Here is a 24,122-nt window from a genome sequence, read left to right as displayed (position 1 = left end):
GAGAGAGAGAGAGAGAGAGAGAGAGAGAGAGAGAGAGAGAGAGAGAGTGTGTGTATGTGTGTGCACTCTTATTTTAAAGGCACAGTCTTTAAATATACTCACATTTGGGCTGAAATAACAAATGTGGACATATTTAAGGACAAAATTATAAGGAATCTGGTCTGCCCGTTGTAACCATTGCTCTATCCAAGGGAAGCAAACCTGTCTTAGATAACTTGAGACTCAGAATAGTACATGACAATAAACACATGTGTGCTGTGGCATCAGTGCCTTTTCTGGAGCTTTCCTTCCAGAAAATGGTCAACCCGGAGCTTTGAAATTAAACAAGACTCATACACATGACAGTTAATTTAAACTAACTTGAAGGCTCACTCTATGTCTCTTTTATCCATCCCCAAGTCAAAGGGGTTAGAACTGTCTCTTTTCCCTTGACACTCAGTTTCTTCATCCAGTATGAGAGGTTTGGTCCAGCTAAAGGTCATAGGCTTTCAGAATTGGAAAGGACCATAGAGATCATCTAGTTCAAGATTTTTATTTTACAAGTGAAGAAACTGAGGTCTGGATAGGTAAAGCAACCTGCCCAAGGCCACATAGGTGGCAGAATCAGGATTTGAACCCAGGCCTTTTGAGTCCAAATCCAGTGGTCTTTCCATTACACCACAACAGATCATTTCAAGGTCTAACCTTCACTGAGTCTGCCATATTTCTATGTACTGTCTCCCAGGCTTCCCTTCCGTAACTTCTTTTCTTCCTAACGGCTACTCCTGATGTTCATTTAACCCAGAATAAAATTATTGGGGTAGATAGGCACAGTGTAGATTGCCCCAAGCCTCAACTTTCTAGAGGGATCAAGTTTCTTCTCTGTGTTAACGGTTCCCAGCAATTAGGTACTACTCTGCCCATATATTCCAATATCAGGCTCCATTCTTATTTTAGCATCTTGCCTGCTCCCCGCCTACTTAGGCACTTCAAAGCCCTGCCACAACTTACTGGCATTGATGAGAACAAGGGCAGTGTAGAGAGCAATCTCATCCTCGGAGAAATGCAGAGCACACAGAGAGTGGGAGAAGTCAAAGATGGAGCCAATGAGTTCACTGCAGCCTAAAAGAAATTGAAAGTGTGGGGAGAGTAAAGGAGAGTTTGTTGAACTGAGAGGAGGGGGATATTTGCTGTTGAGGGCCCAACCCAGAATCTTGCCTTGGGGTGACTGGGGGAAAGGAGGTAGCTGGTCTTGAAATAGGAGTGTACTGTGTTTGACAGTGGGTTGGAACCAGGAACTTTCACCTTCCCTTCACTGGCCCTCACCCAAGGCTCTGAACACGTCCACGCCTCCGTATTTGCCCTCAAAGAAGACTGTGCGATTGTCAGCGTTGTAGGCCCGGCACATCCTCACCAGTACCACCTCCATGGCCCCTGTGGGGAGGGAGTGGGAGGTGAGACGAAGGGAGAAAAGGCAGAAGAAGACATCTGCAAAGTGGAGAGTGGTACCAAGGTAATACCCCAAGCTCAGCCCCAAATCCATCTCAGCTCCCTCAGTGGACAAGATACCTCCTAGTCTTTTTGGATTTCTTCCTGAAAACCTCTCCCTTTAGGTCTTTCTAGACACCTTCCCTGACCTACACCCAGCATATTCTCTGTCCTCACCCCTTCCAGTCCCCAACACGAGCCTTCTTAGCCCACTCCTGGCACCTGCTTTGAGCAGCACAATCTGGTCATTCTGACACAGCTCCATGAAGCCTGCTAGCCTTTTGGCGAATTCCACCACATACTGGATGGCCTCGGTGAGCCGATGGGCACAGCGTTCCCACATCTCCCACATCGACTTGGGGTGGGAGAAAAACCACCATAGGGAAGAGAAAAGACACAGGTCAGAGCCCCCCAAACCTCTCCATGACCCCCCAACCTTCAACCCCATATGACCCCCTGGGATCCTACTCTGGTTATTTAACTCCTTCACAGCATTCAATGAAGGAACCTGAGCAAACTATGGTCTGCATTGTCTCCTGAAATCGCATATGTGTACTAACATGTGTAGACATATAAAAATGTATTGACAATCAGCAAATGTTTGAGTGCCCATTTAGGACAACATAGAGTAGTGGAGAGAAAACTGGATTCAGTCAGTAGATCTGTATTTGAATCCTGGCTTTACTACTTATCAGCTACGTAACCTGGTCAATTCTCTTCCCTTCTCTGGGACTTTCTTGTCGTCTGTGAAATGGGAATGATAATATTCACATTCCCTACCTCGTGGAGTTGTCGCTAGGGAAGCACTTTTGTTCTAGAGCATCGTCAGCCTGAGAGCTTTGAAATCTGACAAGGTTCATGTACGGTTAGTCTATAGCACTCAAGGTGCTATAGAAATGTGAACTATTATTCCAAGGCGCCATGGGGAATTCGAAACATATGCAAAGGAGGTCTTGCCCTCATGGAGCTTTTAGTCTAGTTGATAAGAGGAAACATGCATACACACGCTAAACACAAAGTAGTATATATAGTAAGTCCCCAAATGAGTGATTCATTTTGTAAGGAACTCAGAGGGAAAGATTACTACTGGGACTGAGGTGGTTAGGGGAAGGAGATGGAATTTAAAATAGGCCTAGACTAGGCAGGAATTTATTGGAGAGGAGTGGTGAGGACATTCAGCGAGGTGTAAACAAAAGCCACCATTCTGAGATTCACATTGCTGAAGTGGAAAGGGCGCCATACCGGGGAGTCAGGAGACCTTGGGTCTAGTTCCATCTCTTTCACTTACTAGCCCTATGACCTTGGGCCAATCACTCCCTTTCTCTGGACCTCAGTTTTCCCTATCTGTAAAATGAGGGAGTTAGACTAGATGATCTCTTGGTTTCTATCCAGTTCTGAGGTTTTTGAGACCAGTTTCTCAACATACTGATATCCATAGATGTACATACATGAACAAAGCTGTGTGCAGACACATTTTCCTTCACCCAGGTGTGTATTCATGTGTGTGTGTGTGTGTGTGTGTGTGTGTGTGTGTGTGTGTGTGTGTCCCTCTCTTTCTCTGGACTTTCCTGATGACTATGGGGTTGCCTCATCCTTTTGGTCTGGCCCCTGAATCATTACCTTTCTTTGGTAATTGATCACCTCCTCCCGGGAGAAGACGTTGGAACGTTGCCTCTGCAGGTCCTCCAGTCGAAGCTGACAGGTCTCTTGATAGGACTTACAGACATTTTGGATCAAGTGCTCTGCAGCCGGGAAGGCACATACTGAACCTCAGTTCTCCCCTGCCACATGGGAGTCCCCCCCATTAGACTATCCTCCCCTCTGGCTTTCTACCTAGGGTCATCCAGCCCTCATGATCGAGCTTTCCCGTGTCTCTATTTTTTTCTTCGAATGTTGGTCTCTGTCTTGGGAACCCCTAGGAATCTGTTACCCCTCCTTGACCTCAGTTCCTTCCCTATACTTCCTCTCTACTTAAAGAGAAGCTGCCTGGCTGGTCCTGCCCCCTATCTCTGGCTGCTTACCAATCTCAGTCAGGGAGGCGTTGGGGAGGTCGAGGCGGAAGCTGGGGCTGCTGTACGAGTCCCTCCCTTGGCTTGGCTCCCCAAGCACCAGATGTCGGGGTTCCCCAATGTGGAGCTCACACCTGTCAGGGGACAGCTGGCTACCCAAGCCATAGAAAGCTCTGCCGACCTCAGCCTTTGCCCGATCGGGGCTGTACCCCCGGCAGTACACAGCCCCAGCCAGCCCCATTTTGGCCAGACTATTAGGGTAGGACGGTCCAGGGCCTGGGGTGCTAAGGAGGGCAGGTGGGCAGGCAGAGGCCTCAGGCAGGTCAGGTGAGGAGCCCAGGGGTAGCTGTCCATTGGGGAGGGGAAGGGTATAGGCGGGGGTGTCTGCCCCTCTGGTCCCTGCAGGAGGGGGAGTGGTCACTTGTCGCTGCTGCTGCAGTTGCTTCTGCACCTCGGCATGCAAACTGTCCCTCTGCTTCTTGGACATTCGGCCGAACTTGACAGCTGGAAGAGGCCCGGTGAGAGATCAGAGTTGTTGGGGTGAGAGGTGGTGGAGAAAGAGGTACCTCTGTATGATTGACAGCTGGCTGGCTGACAACAGACCCTCTTCTGTCTTACTCTGACTTCCTCCTTGGAGAATCTGTATCCTCCATTGGACCCCACCGTGAGACCCTCTCTCACCTTTCTCCTCCCAGGTGTTCCAGGGACCTGCCTGGTTAAGTTCTTCCTACATTTCACACTGCAAAGTGATACTATCTCCCAAAGCGATACTATCAAGAGTGGGGAAGATGAGTACAAGGAAAGCAGTAAGGCTAAGGTATCTGGACTCTTTGACTATGGGATGGGGTTCAAGGTGGGAGCTAGGGGGACAGCAGTTCTGTATTGGGGTCACCCCCCTTGCCCAGGAGACAGGAGGAAGAAGAGCTGGGAGAGCTGTGAACCCAGGTCTCCATGTGGTCAGGCCTACAGGCTCCCTGGTGACCTAGATACACACCACAGCCCAACCCAGGGCTCAGCGGCTTGTTTCTGAACATCCTCTTCTGACTCTCTTTCCTGCCCCTTCATTCCCCCCTCCCTCCCCGCCCTACCACCCCCTTCAACCCCTCCCAGGTGTGGAGGCACAGTCCCCCTCCCTGTCAGCTCCCTTCACACCCCAAGCCAGCTCTCCGCCTGTGCGTTTCCTTTTGCTTGGTTATTTCAGGCACTGAAAAGTGCTGACGGGTTCCTTCTGGCTTCTTGTGTCACATCATCCCGTCCTCCCCTCCTTTCCTCCCCTTGTCCCCCCACTAACTGTGCCCATTCCCTGAGCTCCCTTGTCAGTGGGGTGTGTCAGGTGAGTGGCCTGGGAGATAGACAAAAGGCTCAAACCTCCTATTCCCCTGACCCTTTGCTAGGAATTGTGGCTATTTTCAGTCTTGCTATTCACTGGTCCAACTTTTCCTGTTAGCTCCCAGGGACCAAAGAGAAGTCATTTCATTTCATTTTTTTTTTTTTTTTTTGCATCCCAGCACCTAGCATAGTAGATGCTTAATAAATCCTCACAGGGGGAGAGGTGTAGGAGCTGGGGAAGAGGGAGAATAGGGAACCAGGTGGGGTCTGAGAGAAGAGAGACAAAGAATTAGGAACCATCTAGCCCGGAGAAGAAAAGATGGAAAAAGGCTAGGGCCTGAGGAATTTTTGGGGCAGGGAGGAGAGTTACCCTTCTCTGTTCGCATTTCTCTAGCTGCTTTAGCTTTAGAAAGTACCTTCCTTATAAGATCCTTATGAAGCAGGTAGTAGAAATATTTTTATCCCCATTTTACAGATGAGGAGAGAGAAGCACAGAAAAGTTCAATGACTTTTCCAAAGTCAAAATTAGTGAGTGTTAGAGCTAGGATTTGAAGCCAAGTATCTCTTGACTCCAAAGCTATTGCTATTTTGGCTAGCCCTACAGAAGTCTAAGATTTCAGGAAACACTTTGATGTCTTCTGCTTGCTTAGCTAGTTAGGGCCCCTATTTACAGACTCCATAGAAGGAGGGGTCCTGAGTAGCAGCCAGGGAGCCTTCCCTGCATGGCCTCACCATCCCGGGACATGCCCAACGCCAGGCATTTCTGCAGGCGACAGTGTTGACAGCGGTTCCGACTGGTACGGTCTATAGGGCAGCTTTGCTGTCGGGTACAGGAGTATGCTACATTACATTGCTGGCTCCGGCGAAAGAAACCCTGGTGGGAAAGGGTTAGGATTAGAAGACTGCTCCCTTCAGATTCCTCAACTCCCCTGCTTTCCCTTCACTCCCTATCACCTCATCTAGGGACAGAATACTTGGGTGCAGAGAGCTTCGTGAAAAGACACGCTGGCCACCTCCCCACCTTCTTCCCTGGATGCTTTCTCTTCTAAAGACTATTCTAGGATATTCCCAGGGATCAAATAAGGGCTCTTGAGTTTCACATTTCTCTGGCATACCACTTCCCCAAAAGCGTATGTGAATCTCACCTTGCAACCTTCACAGGTGATAACCCCGTAGTGGATCCCAGAAGATTTGTCCCCACAGATCTTACAAGGTATCACTTCAATTTGAGCTGAAAGAGAGTATGAAAAAGAATGGATTAGACATAAACCAAAGTTTCACTCCCTTATTCAATCTGGGTACCGAGTGTTCAGTTTCACCCTCAAAACTTGGAGGGAAGCAGGAACCCCTGGAAGATGCTGAATATTTGTGGGGGCTGGGGAGAAGACCGGGAAGTCAGGGAAGCGGCATCAGCTCAGTTGGGTGGCAAAGGCAGCAGATGTACAGAGAAGCCACCTGTTCCCCCACCCCTACCCCACCCCACCCCTCAAGTCACAGAGACTTTATGCTTCCCTCCCGCCTTGGGACCCAAGTCCCTGCTACTTTGTAGCACCTGCTTCCCGCCTGAGGAACCTTGCTTTCTCTCTCTTCCCCACCCCTCACCCCAGGCTCTGCTCCCACGGGCAGAGTACGGGGCAAGTGAGGAGGATGTGGTGGGCTGGGCTAGGGGCACCTGGGCACTAGGCTCAGAGGGGCGGGATTGGGCCTGTGCTATCACAATCAGCTTTTAGTATTGAGTTCAAGAGACGACAGGGGTGGGGGGGATTCTAGGGACACAAGTATAGTCGCTATGGGGTTCAAAACAGCTTCTTGATGGGTACCTGGAAAGCAAAGGGTAGGACTGGCTTACTGATCCAGGATTTACATATGTGTATGTATGTATGCTAAAGGGTGCGTCTGCGGGCAAGCATATAGACATTAATGAGTTTGTATACCGTAATACATGTGTGCATGTAAGTCTGCTGGAGAGTATATATGCACGAATCACAATATCAGAGCTTGAAGGGACCTTGGTGGTAATTTGGCCTAAAATCCCCTAATTACAGATGAGGAAATTGTGCACTAGGTGGAGTAGTAGATTGAGTGCAGGCCCTGAAATCAGGGGGACCCAAGGTCAAATCCAGCCTCAGACACTTACGAGCTAGGTACCTCTGAGCTAGTCACTTAATTGTTTGCCTCAGTTTCCTCATCTGTAAAATGGGGATAATAATAGCACTCATTTCCCAAGGTTGCTATGAGGATAAAATAAGTTAATATTTCATAGAGCCAAGCACTATATAGATGCTGTTATCATCAGCATCATCATCATCATTATTATAAAATGATTTACCCAAGATCACACAACCAGTTAGCAAAAGAGTGGTAGATCACAACAACTTGGGTTTCCTGACTCAATTTCCTGCTCTTTCCCCTATATCATACTAAGATTAAATGTGTCTAGTGCAGGGGTGGGGAACCTGCAGCCTCAAGGCCACATGTGGCCCTCTAGGTTCCCAAGTGTGGCCCTCTAGGTCCCCAAGAGTGGCCCTTTGAGTTTGGATTCAGTTTGAGGTGGCCTTTTGACTGAATCCAAACTCAAAGGGCCGCTCTTGGGGACCTAGAGGGCCACATGTGGTCTTGAGGCTGCAGGTTCCCTACCCCGGTCTAGCGCGTGTTAGAGAACCCTATGGCTTTCAGGAACTATGTAGGGGCTGTCATTATGTCTAGTTTTCCTTATTTTCTTCAAGGCTTAGTTCAGGTTCCACTTTCTACACAAAGCCTTGCCTGATTCCCTCAGCTGCTGGTATTTTCTCCCCCAAATGACCTTGTATCTGCCATGTATGCACACAGTGTCTTCCCTGGCTAGACAGTAAGGTTCTTAAGGGCAGCAGTGACTGTTTCACTGTTGCCTGGTACATAGTAGGCACTTAATAAATGCTTTCTGATTCTGTGAATGAATTTTATAACAGCATCAAGAGTTGAGGGCACACGTATATCGGTGCATATGGATTTTTGTGAATGTGTATATGTTTGAAATGGGGTGTATGTATATATCAGAGTGTGTATGGCCCTGTGCACATCTGAAGGTTTGTCAGCATGTCTGTGGCACCCAGATCTCTGAGGCCAGGACCCTCGCATTCTCCCTCTTTCTTTGTGACTCTGGGGGCCCTGTGCTTGCCCTGCTCTCCCCCTACCCCCACTTCTGTGGTTTGCTCCTGGCCACCAGGTTCCTCTCTCTTTCTTCGCTTTCTGCTTATCAGTGCCCCGCTGTTTCCCGCTGAGTAGCACAGGCCAGCACGCAGCCCCCCGGCGTGGCCTCCCTCTCTCGACCTCAGAGGGTAGCCCAGGGAGGCTGCTTCCAGCCACAGAAGATATTTTCAGTATTGCCACAGGCCAAGCCCTCCTCTCTGGCCCCAGTGGGAGGTCATTGACGCCCCAGTGGGTGGGGGGGAAACCTGGGCAGGAAGGTGTAGAGTGGGGTTCTCTGGCTCTTCTATGTGCTGATCCCATCTCCAAGGGCAGAGAACATAACACCTAATGTCACCTACTTCTAGACTCTCACAGCTTACTTACGCTGATTGTGCAATGTGGAATCATGGATAAGGTCCACTTACTTCACTCCAATACTTCCTTGGGGTATGGCTTTTCACTGAAGTAAATCAAGTAGCTCCCTATAATGGGGCACGGTGTTAGGTGGTGACCAATGCTTGAAAAGGGGCGATTCCTAGACACCAGAATGGTTTTACATTGATTATGACAGACTAATGTAATTTTCATTTTTGACAGTGTATCTAAACTTTCAGGAAGGCCTGAGTTCGAATTTGGCCTAGGACACCAGCTGTGTGATACTGGGCAAGTTACTTAACCCTGTTGGCCTCAGTTTCCTCATCTGTCAAATGATCCGGAGAAGGAAATGGCAAACTACTCCAATATCTTTGCCAAGAAAACTCCAAGTGGTGCCATGAAGAGCCGGACGTGACTGAAATGACTGAAAAAATCTAAACTGTAAGAAAGGCAGGGTGGAGTAATGAATAGAGTCCTGGCTCTGATTCAGGACAACTTGAATTCAAGTCCTGTCACTGAAATATACAGGCTATAAAACCCTGGGCAAGTCACTTAACCTCAAAGGAATCCAGACATCTAAGACCATAAGTTGAAGAAAAGTTGACAATCTGCCTTGGCAGGAGTTTCCTCACTTGGGAACCCACTGTGCCAATCACAGGCGCAACCTTCTTCCTCCACCAAAAAAAAATATTGGGGCAATGTTGAAAATGTAGTTTGCCAAAATTTCAATCAATCATTTGATAAAACCTTTATGATCTACTTCAGGATAAGTTCGAGGGACATGCAGTAGATAATACAATTAGGCAGATTTGGACCTAGTTGAATAACTAGGATGCTAATAGTACTAATTAATGAGATGATGACAATTTGTAGTGGAGATTCCTGGGGATCTGGCTTTGACCATTTGCTTGTTAATATTTTATTAATGACGTGGATGAATGTATCCAATTTGCAAAGGATATGAAACTTGAAAAGATAGCAAACCCAGTAAATGACATATTCTGGATCTCAAAAGATATCAGTAGGCTAAAGTGATGGATCAATTGAATAGGATGACATCTAAAAGGAAGAAATGAAAAATCCTGTCCTTGGGTTCCAAACATCAACTTTGACCCTGTACAGGATAGAACTGTTGTGGCTAGCTAACAGTTCAAGTGAAAAAGATCTGGGGGGCACCCAGCAATCCCGCCACAACAAAGAAGTCAAAGGAAAACTTTATACACACAAAAATATTTGTAGCAGCACTTTTTGTGGTAGCAAAAAGCTTGAAACAAAGTGAGTACCCATTGATTGGGTAATGGTGGGACAGATTGTGGTGTTTGAATGTAATGGAATATTATTGTACTGTAAGATAGGACAAATATGAGGAATTTGGAAAAATATGGGAAGGCTTAGATAAACTGATGCAAGTCAGAGTAAGCAGAATCAAGTATACATAAAGGTTAAATAATGTAAATTTAAATGATATGAAAAGGCAGGGGTACTCTGATTGATTGTAATGACCAATCTTGACCCCGGAGAACAGATAATAAAACACAATTCTTTCTTCTTAACAGAGATTTGGGGAACTACAGGTATGGAATATTACGTACACTGCCAGATGTAGTTGTTCCATCAATCAGTTTTTCTGCAATGTTTTCTGTTGTTATAAGACAGGGGGTCAAGGTGGGAATATACTAGGAAACTACTGTGATATAAAAGCAAAAGGCATCAATAAAACTTTAAAAAGATTTTTTAAAAAGTTCTGTTAAAATCTTATAAAAGTGAATGTTGAAAGTTAAAAATAAATAAATTAATTAATCTAAAAGAAAATTTTAAAAAGTTCTGTTAGTTTTAGTAGATTGTAAGTTTAGTACATATCCACAATGTGCCATAGAAGCCAAAAAAAAAAAAAGCTAACATTATTAGGAGATACATTAAGGGAGTTGGCAGTTAGTTGGCGCGGCGGATAGAGCAGATAGGGAAGACTCCTCCTCCCAAGTTCAAATCCAGCCTCAGACACTTGCTAACTGTGTGACCCTATGCAAGTCACTTAACCCTCAGTTTCCTCATCTGTCAAATGGAGAAGGAAATGGCAAACCACTCTAGTATCTTTGCCAAGAAAACCCCAGATGGGGCCATGAAGAGTTGGACAAGACTGAAAATGACTGAACAACAAACACATTAAGGGGGACATGGTATCTAGAATGAGGGGATGATGGCTATCGTGTCTGGGTCGAGTCACATTTGGAGTCTGATGTTCTGGGCATTATGTTTTATGAAAAACAGATATCGAGAGGCATCAAGGTACTTGGTCTAGAGTCAAAGAATCCTGGGTTCAAATCTTAACTCCACCTCTAAGTAACTAGGTAAACTTGAGTGAATCAAAATCTCATGAAAATGAAGGGTTGGAGCGGATGGCCTCCAAGGCCACTTCCATGTAATCTATGATCCTGTGAACATCCACATTTGATTTATAGCAGCTCTTTTTGTGGTGGCAAAGAATTGGAAACAGGAGATGCCCATCCATTGGGCAATAGCTGAACAACTTATGGCAGACGAAAGCGATGGAATACTATTGTGCTATAAGCAGTAAAGAAAGGGATGCTTTCAGAAAAATATAGGCAGACATGTATCTACTCATGCAAAGTGAAGTGACCAGAACCAGCACAATTTATACAGTAATGACAATATTGTAAAGATAAATAACTTTGAAAAACTTAAGACTTCTGGTCAACATGATGACTAACTCCACTTCAGAGCATTCATGATGAAAGAGGCTGTCTACCTCCAGATAGAAAACTGATGTGGGTTAAAGCGTATTTCTTTCTTTCCTTCCTCCCTTCCTTCCTGACTTGGTGGGAACTTCTTTTGCTGGACTCTGCTTATTTGTGACAGGTTTTGCTTTCTCAACAAGTAGGGGAAGGGGGAGGTGGGATGAAGAGAATTTTGAGCTAGAAATAAAATAAAATTCAATTAAAAATAAAACACAAAAAGCAAAAACAAGAAAATCCACTATTTGAGCTCCATTCTTTAAGGTATAGTCAGGAGATAAAATGCAAATAATTATGGGATCAGCTAACAACAATTTGTTACTAGCCATTCACATGTTAGCACAAATGAATCTCTCAAATTCTTTTCCAAGAGGTGAGAACTGGTTTTGGTGAAAGGGAAAAAGGAAAGAATATGTTGGCACTGTGTGTGTGTGTGTGTGTGTGTGTGTGTGTGTGTGTGTGTTGGGAGGGGTGGAGTGGGACAGTGCTGCCACAAAGATGCTAAAAAAAAAGGGGGGGCATTTAAAACAACATTAGCCTCTTATTAATTAGCTGTGTGACCTTGGGGAAGTCACTGCCCTTCTCTGGGCTTTGGTTTTAAATATGGATGAATTTTAAGGGTCTTTTCAGCTCTGAAATCCCACTATTCTACTTTATAGCTTTGCCAATGTCTGGTGCTCCATAGTGGCTATGAGTTGACCATGGACAAGTCACTTCATCTCCATAAGCCTCAGTTTTCTCAACTGCAAAATGGAGATAATAACATTTGCATTACCTACCTCATAGGACTGTTGTAAAAAAAGTAATAATAGCAGCCTACATTCTATCCTATCTGACACATACTGGCATTATGACTTTGGGCAAGTCACTTAGTGCTCTAGGCAGCTCTCAGACTATGGGCTGCAGAGAAGGTGCTGATCTGTACTAGTGAGGACTTTCATCATCTGGAAGTGCCCTTTAAAAATCACAGGCCCAGTCTTTATTCCGTATCTCATTTGAGTAAAGTGCTGAGTAAGCTGCGAAGTGCTGTATTCATTTGTGTTATCATGTTTACCCATAGGTGAGTACACTCCCACTAATAGATGTGTACATGTACTTATAGATGGGGGATAAGACATAAAGAAGCCTAGGGGTGTCTGTCACCTTTTTCCAGGATCAGAGCACAAAGAGGGAAGAAGCTGGCCATGGGTAACTTAGCAGGTCAAGGACAGGGGGTGGAGATTTGTAAACTGAACCAAGGTGGGAACCCAAGCATCCGAGCTCTTTGCCCGCTAGCCACTGTGGTCCTTCCTCCTGCTTCCCTTCCTTGGGAGCCACATCCATGTGCGTGCATGTGCTGACCACAGTGTGTGACCTCGGACACATCTCTTCTGACCCAGGTGGCTGGAAACTGGCTCCCTCCTTTACTAGACATGGTCTTAGAACCCCACCTTGAGGTCACAGTCTCTATTGTTCCCACGGAGAAAAATGGCCAAAACTGAGCTACAAAAAGTCCTGGGCTGGAGTCTGGGGGTTTGACCAAGGCCCCACAGACCACAGCAAGTTACACAAGGTACTCAGAGAGAGAATCACAGAGAACCACAGGACACAGTAGCTGGGGCAGACCTCAGAGGGCATTCTGGTCCAACTAGATTGTTTTTTACAGGCAGGGAAATAAAGTTCAGATAAACTTGAGTAAAGAGACACAGAGGCAGAGTACTGAGAGTGAGACTGAGACCAAGAGACGATAGAGACTAAAGGAAGACAGAGAGATGGGCCCAGAGAACTAGTCAGAAATAGGCAAACCAAGACCTGGAGAGACAGAGACAAAGAGATAATGAGAAAGATTCAGAAACAGAGAGATGAAAACAGAGACATAGAGAGTCCTGCGCCCACGCGAGCATACACGCCCACACTCTCTCTGGCCCAGTGCCCGGTACCTTAGCCCTCACCAGTTCTGGCGGGCCTTTGCCAAACCCCCTTCCCCCCTCCCATAACCCCTGTACTTCCACCCTCCCAAAGCCTCAAAGAGAAAGTGTCTGAGGTTTTGGGGGGGGAGTAAGGCCAAGAGCCAAAAAACAGCTCGGTGAACTCGCCTCCAAACCCCAGGCCCCTTGAGAAGAGCCCTGGCTGAGATGGGGGGTGAGAAGGGGGTAGGGAGAAGGTGAGTCATGGACAGACCGCGGGATTACTCAAAACGATGCCCAGGATCTGGTCTGCCGGGAACTCTCCCCTCTCAGGGCCAGATGATGCCAGGAACTGGAGCCAAGCAAAGGTCAGCAGCAGCCCAGCTCAGCCCCCGAATTCCCCGACTCCCACAGCTAGACTCAACCCCTACCCTCAGGAAGGTTTTCCCTGGGTCTAGCCTTTATTCCTCCTTCCTGTTTAGAGTATGGGGGGGCATTAGAGTTGATTGTTAACTAACTATATATAGTTACTGATGAGGTCAGAACACACTTTTGTACCACACCCTTCTATATCAAGGAGAGAACTTTCTCGAGATCAGCCTCTGCTCCCCCTCTTCTTTGGTGCCAGACAGCTCCTCCCTGGGCCTGGACAGAAGACGTAACAGACGGGGTCTAGAGATCACCAGGAAGAGGATGGCTCAATGAATGACTATCTCAATGTCTCCATTCTCACGTTTCCTACCCCTGTCGCTCTGGAAGTACTTGAGCTCTCCCATTCATTCATTCATTCATTCATTCCACTGCAATGTCAGGAAAGACATTGGGGGAATGGTTTCTTGGCTCTTTCCCCCTCACCCAGGGATGGCAGGGCTGGCCCTTGACAGTGTCTTTTACCAGACAGGAGAGGAAGTGGAAGGCAGGGTTGGAGGAGAGGCAGCCTGACAACAAGAACACCGAACTTGGGCAGCAGAGGGATCTGGGTTCGAGTCTCAGCTCTGATACATATTTACTGGCTGTGTGACCCTGGGCAAATCAATTAACCTCTCTGATAGAAATGATACTATCTGCCTCAAGTGGTTTTGTAAGCAAAGTACTATATTAAACTTTTAAAATTACAAGCTGTTATAAGTACTGTGAGGGTAAAGGAGATGGTAGTCCAGCTTATATTTACTGACACAGAATGCTGATGCATAATCATCCCTCCATCCTGCTACCCCTAATACATGACATCCAATTGGTACCTGGTATGGGGGGGAAATGTGACAGAAATAATTAGGGCTCTTCTCCGCAAGCTTCCCATTTCATCTCAACCCTTTAAGGTAGGGCCTATTTTATTATTCCCCTTTCAAGGAAACTGAGGCAAACAGAGGTTAAGTGACTTGCCCAGGGTTCACATAACTAGTAAGCATTTGAGGCTGGATTTGAACTTGGGGCTTCCAGACTCTAGGCCCAGTGCTCTGTCTACTGTACTACCAGTTTCATCAAGAGGGGTATCCATAGTTCTGGAGGTGAGGGGATCTGCTTGGCTTCATCTGGATGAAAATGAGAAAAGGATTTATAATGAGGATCTTAGCCTCCTCCTGAATTCTCTGCTTTTTGCTCAGGCTCATAATCGGTCTCCTTCCTTTCCCCCCAAAGGCTTATTTTAAAATATCAAGGAAGAAGTCTAGATGGGATTACGCACCTGACCAGGGAGTATGTATTGGTACCACATGCAGAGGGATTAAGAAGGTAGGGGGAAGGCAGGCCAGAGAGATCCTCAGCTAAACAGAGAATTCAGGGACGGTTAAGGAGGAACATTAGACCTGAGGCCAGAAGACCCAGGTTAAAATCTTGGCTTTGTCGCTTAACAAGCTGTATGACCATGGACAAATTGCTCCACTCTCTGGGGCCTTGGTCTCTTCATCTAGGAAATGAAAGAGTGGGACTAGATTTTTAAGGCTCTTTCTAGAAGTTCTAAGATTCCATGCCTAATACTCATATTTAGGACTAGGAAATTCTCCTTCCATCCCCTACCCCTATTTCTGTCTGTTTTCTGGTGAGGCAGTTGGGGTTAAGTGACTTGCCCAGGGTCACACAGCTAGTAAATATCAAGTGTCTGAGGCCGGATTTGAACTCAGGTCCTCCTGACTCCAGGGCCAGTGCTGTGCCACCTAGCTGCCCCCCTACCCCTAATTCTGACTAGCTCTTTGCCTCCCTCATTCTAATCCTGTCATACCTTCCTTCTCTTATATCTTACCCTGTTCCTACCTTCTCGCAATTGTCTGAGCCCAAGGGAGTCCCTGAGGATGAGGTAAGCTCTCCTCTCCTCTCTACAGCAAGATCCCTCCTTTGGAAAGGGAGATGAGTCTGATTTTCCAGCTTCTCCTGTCCCCAACTCCTATCTTCCCCCCCTTTTCTAAACTTTCTGGTTTTTCTTCTCTCCCCGAGGATTCTGCTCTAGCCACTTGTCCCCACTTTTCATCACTACTTGGATCAGGCTTTGGCTCTGAACGTGGGGATTCCCTTCCCAACATGGGATGCTCTGAGAAGCAGGGAACTCCAGGCCCCCTCCCCTACTTCTGATGAGAGTGGCCCCCTTCTCTCCCCACATTAATTCTCACTTCCCTCTGACCAGAGACCTGAGCCTCTGTGATGCTAGAAACCAAGGTGGCTAGGGTCCACCGCAGGAGAGGGGAAGAAGGTGGGGGGCAAAGGCTGGGGAGAACCATGTTATTGTGGTTGTTACTTTGTCGTGCCCCCCCACCCCACCCCAGGTCAACTCATTCCTATCCCTCTCAGACCCCGGGGAAGAGTTTTCTGCTGACACACCTGGATGCCTGGGGCTGAGAAAGTATCAGAGCCAAAAGTCAGGTGGGCGAGAGTGTCTGGGGCTCCAAAAAGCCACAAAGAGAAGGCAGCCACCCGAAATCCCCTCTCTGCGCCCCCGCCACCCCCGTAGTCTGAGACAGGAGAAAGGAGGGGAAACAAAAGAGCCAAGCTGAAAACAACCACCCTGAGAGGGCCCTATAGTTTGGGGGGATGGGGTGGGGAAGGTGAATCACGGGGAACAGGGAAGTCTGGGAGCCCAGAGCTCTGTGGCTGGATTCAACTCCATCCCCACGATTTAGCCTATTAGACCAAAATATAGGTCCAAATTATTGGACCAAACTCCCATCCCTTTCAGGAGGATGCCAGAAGCCCCGGCAGGGGCCAGGAACAGAAGACAGTTGACTGAGTCCCTGGACCTCATGCCCTGGGTTCCCATCTCTCTCTCCCCTCCGTCTCTCTCTCCCCCTGTCTCCCCCCCCCACCTCTCTCTCTGTGTCTCTCTCCTGGGTTTTCTAGAAACATAATAATAGGCCGCATTTCCCCTTTACTTCCTACTGGTGCAGGACCTGTTATTTCAGGTCCTGGCAAATCATACAGTTCTCCATCTTTCTTGGAGACAACAAAAGACTGTACCAGCATGAGGAATGGAGGGTAGATCACAAGAAATGCCACCCAACCATTCAGGGCTCTAGTGAGGATTGCCATGTCTCCCTTCCTTGGGGCACTATCAAGTCTGGAGTTTTCCTATTTGTTTGGGCCAGAAAGAGTATGGCAGGTAGGTGATAAGAGCTTTGGAAACTCTTTAGGTAGGGGTCCACACTAACTCTGTATCTTCACTCATGTTGTCTCCTATTCTTTCCTTTTTCTTCCCTCCCCTTCATTTGTTGAATTCCTACTTATTATCCTTTAAAGGCAAACCTCTCTGACCCATTGAGCGACCTTTCCCCCTCAGATCTCACATGGTACCTAGTTATGTAATACAGTGAACTGGAACAATATATGTTTGTGTCTCATCCCTGGGCCAAACGATTAGCTCCATGAAAGCAGGAACCCTAAGCTTTGCATCTCCCCAAAAGCTTGGCCCGATGCTCTGTACCCGCTAGATACTTAATAAATATTTGTGGAATTGGACAGCAAAATAAGTCCTTTTGTTATGCTGGAACAGGATGGGACCCTTCAGCAGCTAATGCTTTGGGCTGTTGGTATTTGAGGGATTAAATACAAAAGGGAAAAGGGGCAGGTATAGGGGTTGAGGTAGGACTTTGCAAAGCTTAAAGCACAAGGGGGAACTTCTAGGGGATTGGACCCCCATTCAAGAGGTCTGGGATTCTGCCTCCTCACCTGCTGTCCCTGTGGAGAAGAAGAATCTTTCACTGAATTAGCCATAACCAAGCCAGGCTGGCACAGGGTCACAGTAAGATATGGGTGATCATAGCTCTGAGATGGCTGGGCTGATGGAGGTCAGAGGGATCCTCGGACAGAGAGACCCCCACAAAGAGGCTCCCATACACTTTCAGGGTATGTCCCTCTTTGGCTTTCAACTCCCTTTAGTTTAGAAAGAATGATACATTATAGTTATGAACCAGTTCATGGTGTTGGGTCCTTGCCTGGGTTGTGGTCTCCTATTGACCAAAGTTTGAGCTATGCTTCTGACTCAGAACTGCCCTGGAGTCAGCGCCTATACAAACACATCCTTATTCCCAGAGGATGCTCATCCACCAAGCAGGTGGGAGGCATCATGGCAGAGAACTACCATGATGAGCCTGGAGACTCGAGTTTGAATACAGCCTCAGTCACTTACAAACAGGACCCTGAACAAGTAACTTAACCTTTCAGCTCTCTTTGTTTCCAAGATGGGGCCTGGGATGGTAATACGTGTACTACTAATACGTTGCTGTGAGAAAAGTGATTTGCAAATCTCAAATTGTCAACTACATGAGTTAGGATTAGACATTAGATATACATACAGATGGTTTATCCTCTATTGACCATATTGGACAGCAAATTAACAGTACCTCAAAGTCCCAGACTCCCGGGATCCCTTCAGGAAGAAATTCTAAAACCAATCTACCCTTCCTTCCCTACTACCGAGATCGTAGCTCTGATGCTAGCTGTGCCTCTATGCTTCAGTGTCCTCATTTGTAAAATAGCACCTACTTCTTAGGGCTACTGTGAGAATCAAAATGAGATTTTATATATACAAAGCATGTAGCAAACTTTAAAATACTATATAAATGCTAGCTATTATCATTATTATCTATAAAGTGAAAGAATTGGCCTAGATGTACTCACATCCCTTTCAGCTATAGATCTATATCCACAAATAAGTAAATGCTAGGTACTGTGCAAAGGGAGAAGGCATTAACAACAGGAGGAAAGGCTTCATTGAGGAGGTGGCCCTTGAGAGTAGCTTTGAAGGAAGATGAAGATTCTGAGAAGCAGGGATGAAAAGTGATTCCAGGTGTGGGGGATGCTCTATGCAAATACATAGATGGTTAGGCCGAGTTCAGGAACCGTTAGATGTCTAGCTTGGTTGGAGCATAGAGTATACGGAAGGAAATATTGTGAATTGACTGGGAAGGTAGAACCAGACTGTGGAGTGTTTTTAAGGTTAGTGTGAGGGGCCCTTTTAATTTTTTTTTTTTAATGGCAGTTGGTGAGTTGAGGAGTAAAATGGTTAGACCTGCATCTTTGGAAGGTTGTTTGGCAGTTATGTGGAGGGGAGAAACTGGAGGCTGGGAGACTGGTTAGGTTAACAAGATAGTCCTGGTAAGAGGCAATGAGGGTCTGAGCCTGGGTGATTACTATGTGATTAGAGGGAAGGGGATGGAGGACAGATGTTACAGAGGTCGAAACAACAAGATTTGGCAACTGATTGGATATGGAGAGGTGAGGGGGACAGAAATGTTGCAAATAGCTTCAGGGTTAGAAACGGGCAGGGTGGGGGAGATTGATTAGGAAGCTGTTAGTGGCCTTGGTAGACTGGGGGACGTTTGGAGGAGGGACAGTTCTAAGGGAGAGATGATGAGCTCTGTACAGCCTCGAGGTATTATCATCATCACATCATCTTGTTCTTCAGTTCTCTTCTTCTGCTCTAACCCTATTTTATCTTATTTTCTGCTTTTATCTCAACATACTTCCCTTGCTCTCCCTGCCTCTTGGTTTTTGTTTCTATCCCTCTATGCAAAGCTGTACAGCATAGTGGATAGATACCTGGCCTCAGAGCCAGCTTGGGGTCAAGTCCCTTCTCTGATACCAGTAGCTGTGTGACCCTGGGCGAGTCACTCCCTAAGCCTGGAATGCTCTCCCTCTTCTACTGGGTCTACTGACCTCCCTGGGTTCCTTGAAGCCCCAACTAAAATTCTACATTATACAGGAAACCTTCCCTAACTTCTCTTAATTCTAGTTAAGAGAAGTCTTCCGTGTTTTACTTATCTCCTATTTATCCTGTATATATCTTGCTTTGTTATATTTGTTTGCATGTCGTCTCTCCTACTAGATCGTAAGCTCCTTGAGGACAGGGACTGTCTTTTGCCTCTTTTTTTTGTATCTCCAGTGTTTAGCACAGTGCCTGGCATTTAATAAATGGTTAGTGATTGATTGATAAGCTACTGAGGAAGGACCAGCATTGGCAGAGGGAATTTCTTCCCTCTGCTCAAGAAATCATAGGCTCTCTCTCTCTCTCTCTGTTTCAGGACTCATGTTGCCTGACTCAATCAGTCAAGCAATAAACATTTATTAAGCATCTACTGTGTACCAGGACTATCTCCCCTTTACTTTGGGGTCTTCTTTGATCAGAACAATTGGAAACAACCAACAGCTGTTGGCTACCTCCCCCCCAGGGATCTTAGCACCTTGATAGCACCCGAGAGACTCGGGTCAGTGGTGCCCAGTCCCAGATTGCTGGAGATTCCTTTACTCATCTGTAGAAAAGCTGGCGGATGGGGTGGTTCATATCCACCCTCCACTACCCTAACTCCCTCTACAATCATGGTGGGGGAGCTGTCATTTGATTAATCCCCAAGCTATCGGTCAATAATCTTTATGTCCCCCTTGGGATACCTAACTCGTTGGGATATTCAGTTCCAATCTTCCTGCATAAAAAATCCTTTTCCTTCCATCCAGGATTTCCCACAGTTATACAGACTCTTAGAAGGTTAGTTTGCTGGGACCTGAGAGGTCTTTGTCAACCTTCTGATTTTATAGAGGAGGAAACTGAGGTCTAAACTCTCTTAGTTCATGGTAACTGGTGAACCCCAGAGCCAGCAAGAGAACTTAGGGGTCTTGAATCTCTGTTCAAGGCCCTTTCTTCCATGGTTTTTAGGGAAACCCTTGGACTGGGGCACCTCTCAGGTCTCCTACTCCTCTTCACAATTCCCCTGAACCCAGTGATTTTTCCGTTCTCCTCATAGACACCAAGGACCCCAGGCTAACCCAGACTGGGCCCAGGCTTTCTCTATGGAGAATAAGGACAGTTAGGCACTTGCCTGGCTCCAGCCCACAGGGGATGGGAGAATGTACGGCATGGGACCTCCCTTTTCCCATGCACTCACTCTTCCAAACTTCAGTGCTATGATGTATTCTATAGCGTCCATTTATGAACCCAGAGGAAGCTTTCCTTCTGTCCTGGCCCAGCTCAGTCCCCTCCCTAATACACCCTTTATCTGTCGGTCCTTTCATGTGAGTGCTCATCAGGGGCATGAGCCCTACTCTGAGAAGACAGTAAGATGATTTGGTTGCTTTTAATTCCCACACTTCATCTTGGATACATCCATAAATGCACACTTGTAGAAACACGGATGTACACACACCTGAAAACGTACTGCCCTGGCTGCTTCATGGTCAATCTCACATCCCTGTGATATGGACGACAACATGTTGGCCTGAGCTCCTGTTCTCCCTCTCACTTGACTTGGTCTCAGTTTACTTCATTGTAAAATGTATACTTTTTCTTCCTTCTAAGACCTGGATACTACAATTCCGTATTCCCTTTTCTTCTTAACCCTCATTTTTCGGCACCTGGAGCCACCCTCAGCTGCTTTCTCCACTGCTCTGCAACTCAGCCGTACTTAGCGATGAGCTATGCCAATAGCTCAGTAGAGCTCAGTAGAGACCTACCTAGTAATACATATGTGAGTTTCCCCATTACCTCTACCTGCACAGTGCTCCAGAAAGAACAGAGTTTCTCACAAACTATTCTCCCAGGACATCGTCCCATTCTTCTCTAGTGGCTGGGTTGAGCTAAGCAAATATCTCTACCCTTGCCCCAGTTCACTTACTTCTCATGGCTGAGCCACCTGGTTGTCAGGTCACCTGTGGGTCTTGGGGGAGGCTGAAGGGCACCTTGACACTGGTAGTGCTGGGGGGGGGGAGCAGGAGACAAAGTCTGTCAGCAGCACTAGCAGCCCACAACATCCACAGCTCTCCTCGCCTCACTTTGCCCAGGCAGCAATGGGGAGGGGGTGTTTAAACTAAACAGTGCACAGGTGGCTTTGGGACGCCCCCCCCAGGGGTGGGGAAGGGGTGATGGGCGTTCCTTGTGGCCAATCTGGGCCTGGGCAATGGAAGGGGCGTGTGTAAGGGGGTGGGTGGGTGTTGGGTAAGGCAGCCAATCACAGCAGGCGTTGGAAAATTCCAAAACCACATGTGAGCAGCCACAGGCAGCAAAAGCTGTTTCCATCTGCTGGTTGGTTCAGGGGCCTGGGGGAGCGGGAGCCAGACTCACATACACCTGGGGTTGGCCCCTCCTTGCTTTACCCCTTAATCCCTAGTCTCTTGTCTTCAAAATATCTATATTGCCCTTCATTGCCAGATACCGTCCTAGGAACGAGGGCCCAGGGCCTGGTTTAGCATCACCACGGTCATCCACGCCACCCGAGAGGGACCCTTCCAGGGGTAAATGGAGTATCTTCCTAGGGGTGTCTGAGTTGAGGAAACAACTTAGACCCTTGGATCCTGGACAGTGGTTCAAGCCCCATCCTTGAGACTTGCCCAGCATGGTCTGGGGAGGTTCTATCACCTTGAATGGCCAATACTTCCTCTCTTGCCTTTCATTTCTTGACAAGAAACTTCTGTGTCTGGGGTTAGGAAAAGGGAGAAATAAGGGTAATGCTTTCTTCGGGCTTTGTCTCAGCCCGGAGGATCTGGCCCTCAACTATCCTTTTCCATCTCAAGTCTGCTTCTGTTGGAAGGGTTCAATGACTTTCTGATCCTTAGGTCTGTAATAGGTTGCCACATAGCTGGATTTTCTGGGACTAGAAAGACCTTCAGAGGAGATTCAGTAGAGAGGTCTGCTTGGAACGTGCTGCCCTGCGACGGCCAGGAAAAGTGGGTGCCGACGGCCAATGGCCCTGGGATGGAGAAGGTCAGAGTGGATGCCTGAGGAGGGTCCTGGCCAGAATTGATGTGTGAGGGTGAGGGAGTGGAAGGAAGGAAGGACTTTGATCTCTCTCCATTCCAGGTCTTCCAAAAATCCCCTACTTCCCCCCACCCACGTACTGCCGGCCCTTAACTTGCCCCCTCCTCCCCTTAATACGATTCACTCACGTCACTCCCTGACCCGTTTTCCTCCTGTGCGGGTGGGTCGTGCTCAGCATTTCCGTGAGGCCTTGTGGCTAGGGGAGGGTGAGGTCTTAAAAATTCTGCTGAGCCGAGCAAACCCCCCACCCAAGAGGATGCGACATCCCTAGCCCCCAGCTTCTCTGCAACCCCTCCCCCATCTCCTCAGCCCTAGGGTAATTGGGGAAAGTAGAAGCGTCCTCTAGGGCACTTCTGGTCCAAGGGGAAGCTTCCCAGCAATTCTTGCAGCAGGTGGGATGGAAATGAGATATCTGGAAGGTCAGGGTAGAAGACCCAGGGACGGAACCTTAAGGAAAGCTCACCTATCCCAGGATTATTCGATTCTTATCCAGATACGAGCTCAGATACTCCTTGGAGCTTTTCGGGGAGGATACCCAGGGGTGGAGGTGAAACTGAAAGACTTTTGGTGGGAACCAGCATCCTGGTTCTGATCCACTGTCTCTTGGGGTTGGGATAGAGGCAGGGCAGTGCCTAAGAGGAAATTCAGTGACTATCAAAAAAGGAGGGAGGAGTTGTACCTTTTCTCCATGTGTCCCAGATCCACAAAAGAGGGTGTGTGTATGTGCCTGTGCATATGTTTATGTGTGTTTGTGTGTGTGTGTAAATAGGTGAGGGGGCGGTGTAGGAGGAGGGTGTGAATCTTGCCCTGAGCAGAGAGATTCTCAAGGAAGATGAAGTCTCTTCCTTGTTTTTAGTATGTCCAATCAGTAGCCATGAGGAAGTCCTTCCTGAGGTCTAACCTCCCTCCCTACTGCCTATGCCGGTGTCTCAACAGCTTTGGTCATTGAAACACTTTGTGTCCCGTGGCAGGTGGGGGGATGGGCTCCTACTTCTTCCTCCTCCCCTCCCCTCTGGCCCCCTCTCCCTGCCACACTTCTTTCTCCTCATTCACACCTCAGGATGTGTTAACCACAGAGATGAACACCAAACCCCAGGCTGGCCACAGAGCCCTTCTAGATCCCCTTGCCAGCCTCCCTTACCAGGTTCCAGGCTGAGCCTCCATCCCTGCCTACCCTCAGATTTCCTATATCCTCCCTATCTGCCATTGCTGTTCTCTTCCTGTCCTTCCCAGTCTATTTCCCTATCATCTACTTTCTCCTTTTTCCTCTCTTCTTATCCTTCCTTTCCCCACATTTTCCTTTCTCCATCTTTCCATTTTCCCAATATCAATGAATGTTTTTCTTCATTCTCTCTTTCCCTACATTGTCCCTTCTTCTTAGCTCTCCTGGTCATTTTTATCTCCTCTGGCCTTTCTCCTATCTTTTACCATCTTTGCCTTCCCCCCACCTTAATTTTTCAAAGTTGTCCATTTCTCCAAAATTCTAAGTCCAGGAACCCCTCCACCCCAGCAGACCCCGGTCTCAATCCCCATCTCCCAGCTCCCCACCCCCAACATACACATATACACTCACAGGTATGGGTCTTCTTGGCAGTTTCAGGCCCTGTAAGAAAAGGAGAATTATGAGGACTCTGGGCCCATTGAAGGTAGATAGGGCCAAGAGATGAGAGTCCTCTTCCCCGACTGGTCACAAATACACCCCACCCCACAACCCATTAGCCCCCCATCACCTCAACCAAACCTGTTGCTGAACCTCATTGGCCTCTGTAAACCCACAATACCACACTGAGAAGGACCAGTTTTGGTTTGGGGTCCAAAGTAGAATAGAATGCATAATGGGGAAAGGGGTAGGCCAAGCAGCCTTACTCACCTCTGGATCTGGGAGACAGGTTAAGAAGTAAGAGTT

General features: G+C 47.4%; 1 protein-coding gene across 11 annotated transcripts in view; it reads right to left on the bottom strand.

Moving 5' to 3' along the window:
• Window positions 1-24,122, bottom strand: part of LOC114043223 (nuclear receptor ROR-gamma-like) — a 32,610-nt gene that overhangs the window by 5,542 nt on the left and 2,946 nt on the right. For 3 of the 11 annotated variants that reach the window (XM_027862262.1, XM_027862260.1, XM_027862261.1), the window contains exons 2-12: window positions 23,790-23,819; window positions 22,680-22,848; window positions 22,345-22,412; window positions 21,078-21,157; window positions 5,951-6,036; window positions 5,538-5,679; window positions 3,489-3,980; window positions 3,088-3,209; window positions 1,690-1,822; window positions 1,306-1,413; window positions 991-1,101 (exon numbers count right to left, since the gene is read on the bottom strand). In XM_027862262.1, the coding sequence (XP_027718063.1) occupies window positions 991-1,101; window positions 1,306-1,413; window positions 1,690-1,822; window positions 3,088-3,209; window positions 3,489-3,980; window positions 5,538-5,679; window positions 5,951-6,036; window positions 21,078-21,084 (1,201 nt within the window). In that variant the 5' untranslated portion in view covers window positions 21,085-21,157; window positions 22,345-22,412; window positions 22,680-22,848; window positions 23,790-23,819. Of the gene's footprint in view, window positions 1-990; window positions 1,102-1,305; window positions 1,414-1,689; window positions 1,823-3,087; window positions 3,210-3,488; window positions 3,981-5,537; window positions 5,680-5,950; window positions 6,037-21,077; window positions 21,303-21,817; window positions 21,837-22,062; window positions 22,162-22,344; window positions 22,413-22,679; window positions 22,849-23,789; window positions 23,820-24,086; window positions 24,106-24,122 lie in introns of those variants that run through there. The other 8 variants (XM_027862257.1, XM_027862258.1, XM_027862256.1 and 5 more) reach the window with 6 other exon arrangements.

The sequence above is a fragment of the Vombatus ursinus genome, unplaced genomic scaffold, assembly GCF_900497805.2.
Source record: "Vombatus ursinus unplaced genomic scaffold, bare-nosed wombat genome assembly UNPS02014768.1, whole genome shotgun sequence".
Taxonomy (NCBI): Eukaryota; Metazoa; Chordata; class Mammalia; order Diprotodontia; family Vombatidae; genus Vombatus; species Vombatus ursinus.
Note: the sequence above shows the minus strand (reverse complement) of the source record. Positions and strands in the feature narration are given on the sequence as shown.